The following is an 18,097-nucleotide window of genomic DNA, read 5'->3' on the forward strand; positions in this document are numbered from 1 at the left end:
GTGGCTCCAGGTGTCCCTTGACTTGTGACAGTATCAGTGCAATCTCTGCCTCCGTCTTCACACGGATCTTCACACAGCCTTCTCTCCTGTGTTTTCTCCTCTTCTCTTAGAAGAACACCTGCCATTGGATTTAGGGCCCACTTTAATCCAGGGTGATCTCATCTCAAGATCTTTAGCTTAATTAAATTGTCAAAGACCTTTTTTCCAAATAAGGTCACATGCACAGGTTCCATATACTTTAGTACGCACCATTCAACCCACTGCACTCAGTACATACTGATTCAACTGCACTGCACCAGCTTTCGTTAGATCTATATGACAAATAACGATGGTCTGCAGGGAGCAGTTTCACAGGCAATAAGAAAGGGGTGGAGCTAGAAAACGCGTGGAGGAGGACACAATGGGTTTTATTGTCTGGTCGTGTATGCGGGCAACGCTAATGCGGAAAGGAAACCTAGGGTGGCTGCAAAGTGTTGACCCTGCAGAGCTGGGAGGATACTGAAGAAGAGAGGCTGGGCGGCAGGGGTGATGTGCTCTGTTTGTGCAGAATGTGAGATTATTGCAAGAACTATTCATTGGCTGACCAAACTGAAGACTCTCTGTGCCTCAGTTTCCCCAGAAGTTTATGGTCCTTCCAGCTTTTCTAGGATGTGCTGAGTTCTCTGTGCAATAAATTAACCTGTGTTGCTTCCTTGGAGGGCACTCAACCAGAGTCAGTGACAAGCTAACAGCACAGCAGTTAAAAAATACTGATTTATAGGCCAGGCGTTGTGGCTCACGCCTGTAATCCTAGCACTCTGGGAGGCCGAGGTGGGCGGATCGTTTGAGCTCAGGAGTTCGAGACCAGCCTGAGCAAGAGCGAGACCCCATCTCTACTAAAAATAGAAAGAAATTATATGGACAGCTAAAAATATATATAGAAAAAATTAGCCGGGCATGGTGGTGCATGCCTGTAGTCCCAACTACTCGGGAGGCTGAGACAGGAGGATCGCTTGAGCTCAGGAGTTTGAGGTTGCTGTGAGCTAGGCTGACGCCACGGCACTCACTCTAGCCTGGGCAACAGAGTGAGACTCTGTCTCAAAAAAAAAAAATACTGATTTATTTTACTATATGGGTGGGACTGGTTGAGTGGCCCGAAGGAAGGACTGTTGGTCCCATGAAGTCTTGTAAGATGACGTGCATCCACTTACTGTGGTAAACAGGGTGTTATCCCCAAGTGCAGTGGCCAACTTGGGACTGTTGAGCCTCCCCTTCCAAGGTCAGATCTCAATGAAATGCAAAACAAGCACTGCTGAACTCTTATGATTAACACTCTTTAATAACACTTTCTGTGATGGGCTGAGACTATCATTCTTTCAACATTTCTAAAAAATATAAACATTTTTGAAAAATGTCTCTAAAATCTAAACTCTAAGGAAGGATTTAAGGCAGAAAGACCTGGTAGGAGGAAACCTGCTAATGCACGTTGCTCTTTGTAAGTATTTTTAAAACAAACAGACTTTAATTACTCACTGTCCAGGTAGATGGTGATGTATTTGACAGCTCTGTTAATATTTTCCCCTGTAGGAAGAAGAGCTCCTCCTCCCCATGCTCCATTCTCCCTACACCCCACCCATTCTCTCATGGGTTCCTCAGCTGCTCTCAGCCAAGCCTGGCCCTGAGCAGCAAGCAAGCACATGCTCTGGCATCCTCGGCAGCACAGCTGACACACACTGGGCAGGAGATTAGTGACCTGTATCCCTGGCTTTGCCACCAACCCAGGCTGGTCACCTGGAACAGAATCTCCACTCTCAGGCTACTGGTTCCTTCTCTGTTGCACAGAACTGTGAAGGATGCCTGCCTGTTTACTATTCCTGAGGGCTGCTATAAAAATGAAATAAAAAGAGAGTTCAACTATCTTCTTAAAGTTGAAAAGGCTAAAGCTGATCATCTAGAACCGTCAGAGGTAGCCCCGGGGCTGTTGGGGTTGTGAGTCACCAGGAAGAGATGAAGGAATTCCCAGACTCTTTCCCAGCCTCCTGACATTGGACTGGTTAAAGCCATTTAGGCGAATGTTCCGTGGGCTGTCAGAGCCCAGAAATCATGTCCATAACCCAGAGATATGATGAAACTGAGGGCTCCTTCTCAGTCCAAGAACAGGTCAGAATTCCCTTGACATCAGAGAGATTCAAAGGATTCTGCACAATTAACTCCATGGTTCACTACTATGTATGAACCCAGACTGGCAGCCATTGATCTATGTGTTATTTATGTATCTATATTCACTGTCTTACAAACATTCCTGCGAGCATGAAGGCGTCAGTTAGCCAGTGTTCTGGAAGAAAAATAGATGCCCAGCATGTGGCCCAACCATATGAGGCTCTACTGGAAGGGAACCTGAACACATGCATGGGCACATACAGGGCCGTATGATAAAGCAATGTTGTTTACGTGTGTATGGCCCATCTCCTCAAATACAATAAAAGCTCTATGAGGCAGGCTCCATCTGTCGTCTTTAATTTCTGTTTCCCAGTGCCTAGCACGTTGTCTCGTGCAGAATAGGCCCAATAACTACCTGCTGAGGAAGTGAATGAGTGGACTCACAAACAAATGGAATGAATGGCAAAACCAAGGTGTGCAAAAGCACTAAGGGCACTCAAAGAGGAAGCACTGGGGAAGAACTCACAGGGAAGCAATATTTGAACTTGACCGTGAAAAGCGGAAAGTATCTTCCCAGATCCAAAGGAGGCAAAAAGAATAATCTGATCAATGATATGAAAGCATGAAAGAAAAAAACAAAGTAAGGCCCAGAGGCCACACAGTATGGGGGGCCTGGCAGGGAGAAAGTGGCAGGAAATGAGGACACACAACAGAACTGGATTCAAGACCACTGGGGCAGGGATCTTGGTTGTCCTGGTTAAGAGTTTGAGTTTTATCCTGCAGAATGGAGAACTGTGAGGATTTTCAAGCAGGGAGGTGCCTTGCTAATATTCTGCTAATTAGAGAGGTTGATCTTGGTGCAGTTTGGTGGATGGGTTGGAGCCCAGGAGGCCAGGAGAGCAATTAGGGGGTGATGTGTGCAGCCAGACCAGAGATACTGAAAGCAAACCTAAGACTGAGTATAGCTTATGGGGGTGAGGAGGAAGAGACAGAGTCGAGAGGCATTGGGGGAATTTGATGGTTAGGATCCGATAGCAGACCAAGGAGATGGTAAGGATGGAAGGGAGGAAAGGGAAAACTCAAGGTTGGCTCCCAGGAGGCTGGTTTGGAAACTGCGAGCAATGAAACTTCTTACTGGGAAAAAGGCCTGAGTCTGCTGGGAGAATACCAATTAGAAGAGACTAGAAAATAGTCTCAAACTTAAAAGTCAGAGTACAGACATAGATTTATGAATCAAGCTCTACCCAGATAGAAAAACGAAAAACAATGAATAATGAAATACATGAAATAACACAATAATCAAATCATTTTGAAATAATTAATGGAAAAATGGAATGAGTAATAACAAAATAATGTCATCATCTTTCTAGATGGTCAGTTCACACAGTGGCAAAATATATCCAAACAACTCACTGGTATTTTTTTCTATTTATCACATTGTATTCTATGGGCTATACACAAAATCCCAGATGGAGAGAGAGCTTCAAGTCATCCGGAGGATCTCCCGGAGTCCTTTAGTTGTGTGCACATTCATGCATGTCCACCGAGCTCCACTGTGGGCCAGGCACGGAGCCAGGCTCTAGGGATGCTAAGTCCTGCAAATCTCTGCTCCCACAGAAATAAAACAAAAATAAACTTCAAACTCACACAAGTGCTGTGAAGGAGCCAGTCTGAGAGGTCAGGAAGGATTCTCTGAGAAAGTAGCACTCGAGCTGAACTCAGACGTATGAGTTGCAGTTAACGAGAAGGAAGACAAGGCCGACCGAGAAAGACAGAGGGATCAGAACCTTAAGGACCCCTGTGGGAAGGAGTAGAGAAGTTCCCAAGGACCAAGGAGAGGCAAGTCTGGCTCATACAGAGTGAACAGGAAGGACAATGAGGTTAGATGAGCTAACGAGGTAGTTGTCAAGGAGCATTTGTGGAGGAAAAAAATCACCTGCCAGTGTTTGATGGAGCTCACAAAATGCCTGCAAAAGAAAAGAAAGTATGTTAAACTTGGCTAATTAAATGAAGTAGGGATGCATAACAATGATGGTTTATGATAATTAATGTATTTAATGAATGTTAACAAATTAACTCAATGTGAAATAATTCAATCTCTTCATAGAAAGTGCCTTAGCAAAGTACCTAAATTATATGGGAGTTCAATAAATATTACTTGAATCAGGGTTTCTGTTGCTAAACAGTCTGCCTTCCTACATTGGGTAACGTTTGCCAGACACTTTTCAAACTCAGCTAATATAGGTGAGCATCCTGAACATGACCTGACTTGTGGTTGCTGTCCCTTCAATATCGTAACAGCATCTCATCAACCATGTGACAAAAGTGTGATGCTCTTCATCTTACAGATGGGACAGACACTGGTGGAGCTTAAGGAAGGTGACAGGGTCACCATGCTGCTGCGGTAGAGGCAGCCCACGTACTCTTGTTGAGTAGGATGCTTATTCCGCCCTACACTGCTGCCCCCTGTAAAATAAAGCTCTTACATTAAAAAAAAAAATAAGTAAATGAATTACTTTAAACACATATTTTTTAAAACCCCAATGGAAATGCAAAGAGAGATTCAGAATTATGCGTGAGACGTAATTACTTAAATCTGGATGGTTGTTTCTATGAATGAATGCACTTAATTAATTTTTCCTCCTGGCTTCTTGCTCCTTCCCAGCTATAATCTATTTTCTTTCATCCCAGGGGCAATGGAAGGACAACAAAAGAAGGATCCAGTGATTTGAAATTCCAGAACTTCGTTCTGCCGAAAAATAGGTCAGAATATTTACTTGCTTATTAATAGAGAGTAAAAATTTTAATTCTGAGCCAGATAAGCTGACCATCACACACAAAATATGTTCACACACACAGACAATGTTGATGGGATAGAATGGCGTTGCTGGAAGCGACCTTAGAGGATGCACAGAGACCAAGGTGCGGGAGAAGGGACTTGATGGGGGTTGAACGCCAGCAGGTGTGTGACACAGACCTAGGCCGGGGAGCCCCCAGCCTCCACAGCTTTGCAGGCCAGGCCTATTCCCTCCAGCCACCCAGCTCTCTAGACAGCCCAGGAGGGGGCCACTGCGGGGGAGGCGTCCGTTCCTCTGGCAGCGAATGACTGAAGTGGTGGTCATGGGTCAGACCAAGAGTCCCCCATGGAGTCTCACAGCAAGCATATAAGAGCCACGTGCCTATGTCATTCTTTTTCTTTGTCCTTCAGTTGAGAAAATCATTTAAGAAACGGTCATGGGGCCGGGCACGGTGGCTCACGCCTGTAATCCTAGCACTTTGGGAGGCTGAGGCGGGTGAATGGTTTGAGCTCAGGAGTTCGAGACCAGCCTGAGCAAGAGTGAGACCTCATCTCTACTAAATTAGAAAGAAATTATATGGAAAACTAAAAAAATATATGCAGAAAAAATTATGTATGCCTGTAGTCCCAGCTACTCGGGAGGCTGAGGCAGGAGGATCACTGGAGCCCAGGAGTTTGAGGTTGCTGTGAGCTAGGCTGACGCCAGGGCTCTAGCCTGGACAACAGAGTGAGACTCTGTCTCAAAACAAAAAAAAAAAAAAAAAAAAGAAGCCGTCATGGCATCAAGACTTGCACAGGCTGCTGAAAACACACAGACAAAAGACAAAGTCCTACCTTCAAAGGGCTCACAGACTAGTCAAAATCAGAAGTGATAGGGAATCAGAACTCACTTGATTAAATCACTGACAAGAGAGCAAGCCTGAAGTCAGATTCGGTTCTGCATTGACCTGTACTGACCAGTGGACTGACCCTGAGGACCTCCTGATGCTCAGAACGCTTGCGAGGTCTGTCCTGCACCCAGCCAGCACTCCCTGGCCAAGCCCGCCTACAGACAGCCAAGGGGCCCCACGAGTTACCAATGCTCGCAGCCCAATTGAGCTCCACTCGAGTCCACCCACCAAACATCCTTCAGTCCCTACTGTGTGCCAGACACTACAAGCAGTCTTGGGATCCTAAGATGTGCTAGAATAGTTTCCCTAAGCAGAGTGAATGAATGCCCATAAGACAGAGTACTTGAGGTATTTTTCAAAACCACTTTAACTAAAGGAAAATTTGTGGCTGTTCTCAGACTTCTTTAATGTTTACATTAAATACATTTGAATAATGCATTGCAAGTCCATTTTTCTTATTTCTTGACAATAGCAGGAGATGCGAGATGGAAGGGTTAGAAGCTTTCCTTCAAATGGAGTGGGTTGAAGCAATTACATACATCAAAGTAATATTTACTGTTACATTTGGGGGAAAAAAAGACAGAGGGAGAAGAGCAGTGCTTTCTTCCAAAGCAAATTATTTCAGAATGTGTCATAGCATGCTCGAGATATATTAAAAAGAGCAACAGACGATGTTTCTGCAACCTGTTCCAAACCGTTTATAAACCCAAATTTTAAAAAAAAATCCCATATACATACAAATCTCTGTACCACTGCATATTTTATAATGAAAGTATTATATGAATATAAATTAGTATTTGGGATATATAAATCAAATTAAAATGTCTGAAAATTACATAGTTGGTTCGATCTTCTTCCTTTAATAACTACTAAGCCAATATATCCATTCCCATAGAAATTATAATGATTGGCATTTAGCGATGGAGGTAAGGGGGAAGATATTGGTGGGCAGCGTTGCGGTGCAGAATGAGTGCATGGGGCCCAGACTGCAATCTCGGCTGACCTGTAACGTCCTTCCCTTCCAGCTCCTGGTGCTCTAGAAATGGCATTTGAAACAGTAGACTCTCCTGTCCACCACTGAATCCCCCGAACCTATAGCAGGGCCAGTGTTTGGAAAACAAATGATGACCTCTGCAGTGTGCCTGGAACATAGTACATTCTCAATAAATAGCACAGGCTTGTAGTCACTGAGTGCTCACTATGTACTAGGCTCTGTTCTAAGAGTTTCATACGCAGCTCTCACTAGATCCCAACAAGCACATTCTTATTAGTCTCCCTTTTACAAGAGAGAAGAATGCAGCCCAGAGAGGGTAAATAACTTCCCCCGAGGCTAAATGGCCAGTTGTGGAATGGTAAATGGTAGACATGATTATTCATCCTATTAAATAGCATGGACTAAACCCCTGGGTGTCCATGCTGCTGCCCTCATGCCAAGTAAAGAGTGGGAGTTAACTCTCCTGACGGTGCAGAAGGACTCTCCCACCCCCAGGCCAACCAACCCCCCGCTCTAACGGGCACTGACCTCCTGCTACTGTACAGAGTAAAACGCTGAGTGCTGGGGCCTCACCCAAAATATACGGCCCCAGAGGTTCTCCAAGAACACAGATCACATCCACACTCATTGTCCGTGAATGTGTCCTATAATGGCCCATGGAATTCACCTGACTAAATCCCCTATACCCACTTCCATTTTGTGCTGTTTCCCATATATAGAGAGACAGAAATGTAGCGATTGATCTTTTCCAATGAAGTCCAAATTCAAATCAATAATTGAGCACCTAATGTGTACCAGACACCATGAAAGGAAATTTGGCATCCAACCTTCACAGCAACGCTCTGAAGTAGGTATTCTTGTTCCCATTTTTAGATAAGGGAAACTCAATCTGAGGGCAGTGACATGTTATGGTCACCATCACAGAGCTAGCAAGTGGTAACAGCTGTACTTGAATTCAGAGTCTGACTTCAAATCAAGTGCTCTCTCTGGGTTCTAAGTGATCAAAATGTATATGTATGAATTTAGATCTCTGTTTCTGTGAGTCAGTAATAGCTCGTGTTGAGAGTCCCCCCGTGAAGAAGGGGCGTGCGCATTGCACTCCTGAAAGGCACGGCCGCATCTCTGACACAGCACTGCTTCGTAGCGTTAGGCCTGGGTCCAGCAGCATCAGCGTCTCCCAGGAGCTTAGAAATGCAGATTCGCAAACTCCAACCTACAGCATCAGAAGGGCAAGTGCTGGAGCCGGCACCTGTGTTTGAACAAGCCCTCCCAGTACAGTCTGATACCACTCGAGTTTGAAAGCTTCAGCTGGAAGCGTTGTTACCACGAGTGCAAGCTTTGGAGCTGGGGGAGAGGCCCCTGGGCTCACATCTCGCTCTGCCCCCACTGGCTGAGGGACAGTAAGTGGGATGGAGGGAAGAAAAGAGAAGATGAGGCCAGGGAGAGGGTGGGTTTGAGAGCTATTGTCCCCACTGGGGAATGTCTGACCCCTTACATGAGTCTCCTTAAGGTCACTGTGTTGAGCACTGGGAAAATCAAAGATGAACAAGACGGCCCCTGCCATCAGGATGCCCAGTCTACGGCGGGGGCAGGAGAGGGAGCTTGGAACCATACAATGCTACCTATACCACATCATAAGGCCATGCCATGTGCTGTGGCTGAAACAGACACAGGCCCTATAGGGACATGAGACATTGGATCAGGGAGGTGAAGGGCTGGCCACGTCACACGTTAGAGAGCAGCAAAGCCAAGGTTCCAATCTATGGCTTCATTTTCCAAGTGCGAACCCCCCTCTCCTACTCCACTCTTGACAGCATCGGTACTAACAGTGCCGTTCTCACTTTCCACGTTCAGACCCTTCCCAGTTCATCACCTCACTGACTACTGACTTTTTTTTTCCTTCTGCCACTAGCACCTGCAGCAATAGTTAATTCCAGCGGGACAAGGTGCAGGTGGCTATAATTTCTCGGGGCCCAGAGAGGCAGTCCTCATCCTTTGGAGACGGGAGCCCTCTTCCATTTTATGCACAAGGAGCCCTCTCCTGGGCCCCTCCAGCCAGGCAAGCCTGGGAGTCCAACGGCCACTGCTGCCCGTCTGCCCTTCTGACTGCTCTGGTCTTGCCCCACCTGCTCTGCAGCTGCCCCGGGACTTCGTAGCACTGAGAATCCATAAGAGGCACATCTGTTGCTCTGGCCCACCCTGCTGTGCAGAAGGCAGTGTCTTCTGGAAAGATCTCACAAGCAGAGAGCTTTATAGCAGGCCCAGGGTTCTTTCACAGAGGATGCTTCAAATGCAGCGTGGTCCCCCACACACTTTCCTATAATTGTCCACAGGGGCTCCTACATAATAGATGCTCAATAAACATTGGCTGAAGAGAGGGGAGGAAGAAGGGAAAATAAAGTCAGGGCCCACTAGGGTTTTATGGTGTTGGTACTCCAGGAAGTTGATAGCTTGTAGTATACCCAGAGCCTCGTACAGTGCCTGAAACTTACTACTACTTAAATAGATGAGAAAAAAACCTAATGGGGAAGATGGAGAGAAGAGATAGAAGGCAGAGACCAAGTAAGAGAGGGTCAGAGAGAGGGTGGAGATTTGGGACTCAGGAGTTGTTCTGCCCACCTGGGCTAAACGAGGCATGGCAGATCATCCTGCTTCCCTTACCTGTCTTCTGTAGAGCCCATTAAAATGCCAAATATTGTTGTTTTCATGTTTTAATATGTGTCAGGAGCATTGACAACTTATATGAGAGGGATTATACCTTATAAAGACATGTTTTCTGTCCTCAAAGAACTTAAAATCTAGTTGAGAAAAGAAAAAAAGCACAAGTAAGGTTTAGCAATATGAGATTTAAATAATAAATTAATAATTATGTACATACATACCACCTTCTAGGTTTATTAAGTATATGAATAGAACAAGAAATGCCACAAGAGCTCAGAGGAGGGAAGAGTCCAGGTGGGCCCCGGCAGGGCAGCTTCCCGAGGGGGTGGGAGTGGGGCCGGGCCTTTGTGGGGTGTGAGCTCTGTGACAGTCCCAGGTGGTACCAAACACTTCCAGTGTTCTCCCCAGGATCCCTTCAGGGGATCTATTTATTTATTTATAAAAATAAAATAGATAAAAAGAGGATTCTTGAAACTAATGGGGAATGTCTTCAAGAAAGAATGGAACCATTTATTCACTTACTAAGTATGAACCTTGCTTGGCCTGATTCCACCTTGGGGTGAGTTGCATCTGCTTCAAAGCAATGTGCAGTTGGGCAATCCTCTCCAGTCGGTAATCTGTAACAAAAACATGCAACTTACTCCATGGCAAACATAAATGGCATTTGTGTACACACACTGAGTAGGCTCCTACTACATGCTAGGCATACCATTGGCCTTGCTGGGATAGGACCCGCCCGTGTATAGACCCAGATGGGTCTGCAGTGCGTCTCTAGGCATCTCGCCTTGGCACGTTCCTCTGTTCTGCGCTCCTCTGCGCTTGTGTGCGTGGCATTCACGCGTTCATGCTCATTCAACAGCACATTGGAGAGCACGTGCTCTAGGCACTGCATTAGGCACCGGGTCTCCCTTTTAGGAAGTCTGAGAATTCAAGTTGGCTCTGTTCTAGTTATGTGAGTGTCAGCTCAACGACATAAGCGCCAGGGATGTACCCAGGTGATGAGAGAAGAGCTTTGGTGGCCACATGAGAAGCAAGGAAAACACTGTCCAGGTCATCACTACTTTTCCTCTGGACTTTATAAAGCCCAGTCCTTCCCTCCCTCCACCCCCAATTCATCCTGTGTGTTCTTTCTTTACTTTCCTGAGATGCAGTTCTGAGCATCCTTTATCCAAATGCCTGGCAAAGCTCCACACTGCCCACAGGATGGCACAGGCCTTGCTAGTTCATCCCCCAGGTTCCCTACTCTCTGAGCACACTGTGCATCTCCAACCTGTAGCCCCACAGCTCCCTGATGAGAACCCACCAGCTCCGAGTGGTGGAGAGGAAGGAAGCTGAGATGTATCATCAGACAGGCTGGCTGTGGCTCCCAGGGGCTAACCTCAGTCAATCCATCTGTAAAATCAAAGAGTTAATTCATAGTCTGTAATGTCCATTTGGTGCTCATAGTATTCTATCGTAGCCCTAAAATTGAGATAAAGGTGCTTTCTGCCAAGAATTGCTGTGAGGTTTGGGTAAAATCACTTTTGTTAAGTGCTCAGTTCCCGACGCAATACATTCAAATAGAGGGAAGAAGGGGATGAAGTTAGAAACTTTAAATCCTTCTTCATTTCTCTCTAGATTATATTAAAAATGAGGTTAGTGACTCTTAGAAATATCAATTGTCTTTCAAAAATCAGGGAATTTTATTCTAGAGTAGCCTTTTAATTTCCAGGACAGAATTATAAAATGAAATGTGGAGTTGAGCCAGTTAATCTTGGAGGTTTGGGAAAGAGAAAAAGCTGGCAGTGTGAAATCACCCTGATCAGTTCCCAAGAGCTTTGCTGCCAAAGTCCAGACCAGTAGTCAGTGCCTGGGGAGACGCAGAGAGGACCGCACACCACACTTGGGGGCGATGAGTTATTCGTCTCCATGCCAGGAGCCTGACCCTGGAGACAGGGCCAAATCCCATCTCTGTGGGACCAGAATAACACACCATCCAAACTTTGTTCCCATGGATAACTAGAACGCAAGTACATCCTGCCTACTTCATCAAATCCAGTTCTACCAGGCAGCAGGAGAGAAAATGAGTTTACTTTAGTATCCTTTAAAAATTATTAAAGGTCTTAAATTATTTAAAAGTATTAAAAATTAAAAATAATCCAGAATTAAAAATCCGTATTTGTAATGAGCTTTAAATATTGAAAACCATAGACCTCCGAGGGTCAGCCTTGTTCGTTTCCTGTTCCGTAAACTCCCTTGCCACCCTGTTGACACCTGCCTCTACACACCGGAAATACAGAGGAAGGAAGACCTGCTTCCCTGGGGCCCAGATGTGGAAGGGAGCAGGGGTAAGGAGGGCAGAAGTGTGGCTGCCAAACCATAATACCACGCAGCTGTGGCCTGTTCACACGTGGCCGTGTTACGGATGCTGATGAAAGGAAGCTGGGTGCATCCTTGCAACCCCCTGGCAAGCGGCAGCTCGCTAACACATGGGCCTCGCCCCAGCATAGATAGAGCACATCAAATCTCCATGAAGTTTGCTAGCAGCATCTTTCATTAATCACCCTGGGCTGTCAAGCTGCAGAGTGTTAACACAGGAGCCTTTTCAGAGAGCTTGTTCACTGCTAGTGTTGAGACAACATCCTTCTGTACACCAGCCAGACAAAACTGCGATGTTGGGGATGCCTCCTGGGCCCTGGGCGGCTGGTTCCCACCTTCCTCTCCGCCCTCCCCGCTTTGTTTCTCCAGCCCTAGCTCACTGCAGCGGGCTCAGCTGGAATAACAACACCATCCCGGTTTTGCTGATGCTTCCTCTGCTAATTCAGTTGGCTTGCATTGACGCAAGGAGAGCCCTAGGGTGCATAATCCCAGAGGATGTGACATATGAATGAGCGCCATCAGTCCGGGGCCCCACTGAGAGGCAGAGAGGATCAGATAAGCCACTTTCAGACAGCCCTGACCATCGGGAGGAAGCTCCCAGATGCGGAGAACTCTGCATTCTACAGCCTTGTAAATAAGAAAGGATTTAGAGTTGGACAAATCCCAGCTCTGCCAATTCCTTGCTGTGCTACTTCAAGCAAGTTGCTGAACCCTTCTAAGTTTTAGTTGCCTCTGCAGAGTGGAGCTGGAAATGCCCGCCAGCCAAAAGCTATGCCATAAACCTACCCAGCACCTCCGAAAATTGCCTCCCACCCTCTGTATTTACTATACGTATGTACGTATGAGGAGAACACAACGTAAGACTTACTCTCTTACGCAATTTTAAGTATACAATAAGGTACTGTTAACTGTAGGCACTAAGCTGCCCAGTGGATCTCTAGGACCTACTTATCTTGTGTAACCAAAACTTCGTATCCTTTGATGCTTCCTCATTTCTTCCTCCCCCCGGCCCTTGGCAACCACCCTTCCACTTTGCTTCTGTGAGTTTCACTGTTTCAGATTTACCATAAAAGTGCTATCACGTAATATTTATCCATTCACAGGTTAATATATATCTCCAAACTCATTAAGTTGTAGACATTAACTATGTACAGCTTTTTGTATGTTAAAAAATTAAATTAAAAAAGTCGAATTGGAAACAAATAAATTGTGAAGATAAATGTAAATCAGTGGGTTGAACTGGCCCATGAAAATAAAATGCCTACCAACCAGACTTGAACCTGCCTCAGTGCCTGAATAGGTGCTCGGAAGTACTGGTTCTTCTCTTTGGTCTTTGGACTCTTTTTAGGTGTCAAATGAGCTTAGTCCTGCCTTGAAGAGTCTGAGACTCGGAATGACGCTCTAAGGACTCTAGGCCCCAGTTTAGAGAACTAATGAGTTGGACAATGTCATTTCCAACATGCTTTCTGGTACTATCTTTGATTCTAAAATCCAGATGTGGTCAAGATCAGAAGAAGGCCAGAACCCTAATTTAAAAGCCAAAGTTCTTTCTAGGATCCCAGGAAGCGTTTGCCTTTTCATTCAAAATCCCTGGGCACGGATTTGCACGCCGCCTGCCTTGGAGCGCCTGCCTCGGACCACAAGTGGGAGGACTTGCCACACTTACACTAAGCTCGCTGTACGCAGTCACAAAAACAAACCATTTGCACTTCGCATGTCATGAGTTACACGTCTGAGGAGCCTTTGGGGGCCTTAATCAAAGACCAAGATGTCAGGGAAGAGACCATATGTTTAAAGTGTCGAGAGAGCTCTCGGGCCCAAGATAAATGATTTGCTCTTCACCGGCTGATTTACTGTTAATTTCTGCAGCATCACAGGCAACTTGAAAGGACGCCAACTGCTAACCACGAGGGTTTCCAGGCCGCAGCTGCACGGTGCCCCCGGAAGCCCGAATGGCCACTTCCCGCAGGCGCGGGGCAGGATTGGGGAGGCAGAGAGGCTGCTGCCAACCCCTCACTGTTTGTGCCTCTGTGGACTGGGCAAGTTTTGAGCTTTCTGAATGCCCTGTTTCCTCTTCTGTGAAGTTGAGGCACTGACAGCTGCCCCACAGGGTCACTCTGGGGATGAACATGGTGAACAGGAGGCAACAGAGTAGGCTGGAAGCCGAACTTGTTAACTGGGGTCTCCTGGTTACTAACGTCTCACTGCTTAGCTATTCTGTGCCTAGTGTCCCAGCCACCAAATAGGCCTCATAAATATTTACACCCGATGTGTGTTGCGATGCTCAGTTAATTGCTCCTGTGACGCACTTTGAGAGCCTCGGAGGAAAGGTATAATGCAAGGGCCGGGATTATTAAACACACAAACAAGTCGGCTCATGGAGGCAGCATCCTTTGGAGCTTTCCATCGCCTTGGGGCTTTTCATATCACTGCCCAAAATCTGGGGAAAACCTGCTTCCGAAAGCATGGTGTCCGAGGGCGAGCACTGTGGCTCTGCAAAGACCTGGTCGGGAAATGGGCAAAGACATGTGCAGATAACTCACCAAAGAAGAAACGCAAATGGCCCAAAACCTTCTGGGAAAAAAAAATTCAATCTTACTAGACATCAAGGAAGTGAAATGGATAAAATAAGGAATCAAGGGGCAAGTAGGCAGTGTGGTTTCAAAGTACGGATTTAATGATGGTCAAATACAGAGAGACGGTCACTTCACCCTCTGTGGATAAGAATATAAATTCATATGAATTGACTCAGCTCATCCAGAAAGCAACTGAGTAATATGCAACAGAGGGACTAGAATATTCACATTATCTGACCCCTTCATGGCGCGTGATAAAGTCTCTCCATAGAAATTTTCAGAGATGAGATTTAAAATGCAAGAATAAATGCACATTACAACATTATTTACAATAGTCAACACTAGCAAAACCTAAATGCCCCCCTGTGAAATACCATTTAACCAATAAATATAATCTTTTTGAATAATATTTAAAGATATAGGATGTATTGTAACATCAGAATCCTATACAGTCTTTTTGTATTATTTTTATGCTTCCATATGTTTAAATGTACTCATACATCTTCACACACAGATACACATATGCACATGACAGTCACCAAAATGTAACCTGTGGTGTTGATTTTTATTTTCTTCGACATGTTTTTTCCTATTTTCTATATTCTCTATAAAAAATATGCCACTCTGGTCTATAATAACACAAACGTGAGGAAATTTCACAGGTTGATTTGTAAAGCAGCGTTTGATGACTGCCTGCTCCTGTGGGGGAGGTCGGTGAACTGCAGGCAGCTGACATTCACATTGTTTCTCTTTTCTGCCCTAGGTCATGGCCACGCCTCAATAGTGCCACAGGTGAGTCAGGGCGCCTGTCATCTAAGTGGTGGGGACGTCAGCATGGGTCTGTTGGGCTGCTCTTTCCATTCTTTTTGTTTTTCTTTCCATAAAACTATTGGCCTGTTTATAATGACATTTGCTACTTACAAGCCTTCTCTCCAGTTGTTCCCAGGGTACAGCCTGGTCTGTGACTCTCACAAGCGTTGGACACTGACAGATTAGGTGTGGATCCTGGCTCTGCACTCATTAGCTGTGCAGCCTTGAATGAAGCGTAGGTCCCTCTGAGTCTGAGTTTGTCTATCTGTGAAATGGGTATAAGTGTGCCTCAGTGCTAGTATTGTGGCTGCTCATTCATGTTCAATCAACTAAACTCTATAATAGGTTTTCCCCAAACCATGAGTTGAATGAAAGAGTGGTTCAGAAGCCACATTTTATGCTTCTCCAGTGTCTCTTGTGAGAGCCTGTTTCCTGGTATCAGGCACTTCATTGGAGCCCATTCAAGTTTGAGTAAAAGTATGTACTATTGGTCTTGGAAGGTTATTATTTCAGGGAAAGTCCCACAGAGCTTCCCTAGAAAGCTGGTGGCTAAATATGATGATAAGAATGAGACAGAAAAATTAAGAAATGGTCCAGAGAAAGTGTGCAAAGTGATGAAATCATAGGAAGTTGTGTAATCAGCAAATGAATTTGAAAGCTTCATCACAGAACAGGTTGGGGTATATAAAGGGCACTCAGCATGTCCCAAACAGCAGTGAGAATTGGGCAGAAGCAAAGCAAAATCATGAAGTATGAGTTTAAATAGGGAATGAGCGCCCACCTCTAACCCTTCTGACAGAAAATGTCCTTAGTAAACTCTCCAGTCCAGCCTAACAAAGGTTGTAGTCTCTTAAGGTAGATGCTTCCTAATTGTATTGGAGTCATTAATCTCAAATAGACTCTGCCTGTCCCTCTCATTCCCTCCTGCCATCCTCAGAAGTCCTGGAGGAAATTCTAGAAAATTCTAAGGGGGATGGTAAGTGGGACTTAAGTTGCAGAAAATACAGATGCAGTGGCTGGTGAATTCTAAACCACACGGGTAAAATACAGCAGCCGATTCTACCTACCAGTACCCTCCTCTTCCACCCTGCTCCCCACCTTGGGTAAGGCAGAGAAAAACTGGCAGGTGGGCATTCCATTTCATTGACACCATTCTAGAGACACACGCAAGGAAAAGAAAGCAAATCAAAACCCCCAAAAAGTCAGTTGAGATAAAGCTGCCCAGTCTTGCCTGTGCACACTAGCATCTATACCCTGCCAAAAATGCTTAGCAGCAAATCACACCATCCCAGCCTATGCATACTTATGAACCACTACAAATGCCTACTGAAATAAAGCAGAATCTGATAGAATCAAGGATATGCATAAAGATTTACATGAAAGAGTGCTCATCACAGTGGCATTTGTAACATTCCTAGATACTTCAAGTTGTTTCCAATGTTTTACCGTGGGATTAGTTAAAAATAGGGTAGGGCATCCATGTGAGAAAATACTCTGCAGCCATTAAAAAGTGATGATGTTGAAGCATATTCATTGTCATGGATAGGTTGATATATAGTTTTGTGAAAAAGCCAGGGAAAAAGCAGTGTGCACAGTGTGAGCACATATGCATAGCCTCTCTATATGTACATATCTCTATATACATATATAGACTGTATATATGTGTGTATGTGTATATATAGTCTCTCCGTGTGTGTGTGTATAGTGTGTGTGTGTATAGTGTGTGCATCCGATTGATTTGGCTATAATCAAACATAGTGCTTAGCATGGTAACATTATAGTGATTTTTATTCTCTTCTTTTCTGCATATTCATGTCTTATAATTTTCTTCAGTAGCATATATTTTAGTATACTAAAAACAATCTATTGAAAAACAAATTCTTAAAAAAAAAAAAAAATACTCCAGGCCTAGAGAAGAAGGCAAACACATATTCAAATTGGGACCATGTGTCAATGACAATACCTTCTCAGAGGCTTATGTAGAGAGAGAACAGTGCTATGTTTTCCCACAAAATAAACTCGAGTTTTCCTCCTTCCACTGAATAAAGGATGAAACTTCAGGAGATGCCCTATTAAGAAAGTGGGTCCTTCTGTCTTATGTGACCACACAGAGTAAAAACCCTGATAAAAATAGATATTGGCTGAATCAATTAAACAGACAAATTTCATTTTGTCAAGAAAAAAAAAATATATATATATATAAGTTTTCTAAGGAAAGCAGTCTTTAAGGTTGATTCTTTTCCCACTTTTAAAAGAAAAATTAATAAGAATTTTACAACTAGAGGGAGGAGGCAAGTATAGAATATGTGAGTCTGCAACGCCACCTGCTGGCCATTTCTAGATATTGCAATGCCTGTGTGTGCGCAGCGCACGAGGGCGTCAGCCTGGTTCTTCTCCCCAGGATGTTAGGCATATTGGTACACAGAAACGAATAAAAATTGACAGTTGAATTGCTGAAACAAGGTGTTTGCCCAGTTCTTGTAAACACAAGCCAGTATTTCAAATCATCCCAAGATTAGTAAAACCAAGTAGTTAACCATTGTCTTCAAAATTCAGTGTGTTTTAGAATCACAGCAGATAGGGTTTATGCTTTAGCAGGCCTGTAGTGAGGCCATAGAAGCCTTACTTTTAAGATGATTCCCATTCAGGTAGTTCTAGGCTGTTCTTTTGAGCACCACTGGCTAAGAAAGAAAGAATCAAGACTGTCCCCACCAAGAAGCTGCTCTAAATTCCCCAGGTAACAACTGCTTCCGTATATTTCACTTGAGTTTCTGCAGAGCTCCCAGGGATGGGAAGGGAGACGGCCACCCTCCCTGTCACCATTCGTTCACTCATCCGTCCATTCATTCCTCCAATCTGTGGTAGGTCGATA

At 44.9% G+C, this 18,097-nt stretch overlaps 1 protein-coding gene across 1 annotated transcript in view; it reads left to right on the forward strand.

Moving 5' to 3' along the window:
* The window catches only part of CLNK (cytokine dependent hematopoietic cell linker), a 152,650-nt gene that overhangs the window by 60,413 nt on the left and 74,140 nt on the right, over positions 1-18,097 (forward strand). Inside the window, exons 3-6 of the mRNA XM_069493852.1 lie at positions 1,567-1,734; positions 1,822-1,968; positions 4,831-4,902; positions 15,179-15,207. Of these exons, the coding sequence (XP_069349953.1) occupies positions 1,567-1,734; positions 1,822-1,968; positions 4,831-4,902; positions 15,179-15,207 (416 nt within the window). The remainder of the gene's footprint in view (positions 1-1,566; positions 1,735-1,821; positions 1,969-4,830; positions 4,903-15,178; positions 15,208-18,097) is intronic.

Source organism: Eulemur rufifrons, chromosome 19 (assembly GCF_041146395.1).
Source record: "Eulemur rufifrons isolate Redbay chromosome 19, OSU_ERuf_1, whole genome shotgun sequence".
Classification (NCBI taxonomy): domain Eukaryota; kingdom Metazoa; phylum Chordata; class Mammalia; order Primates; family Lemuridae; genus Eulemur; species Eulemur rufifrons.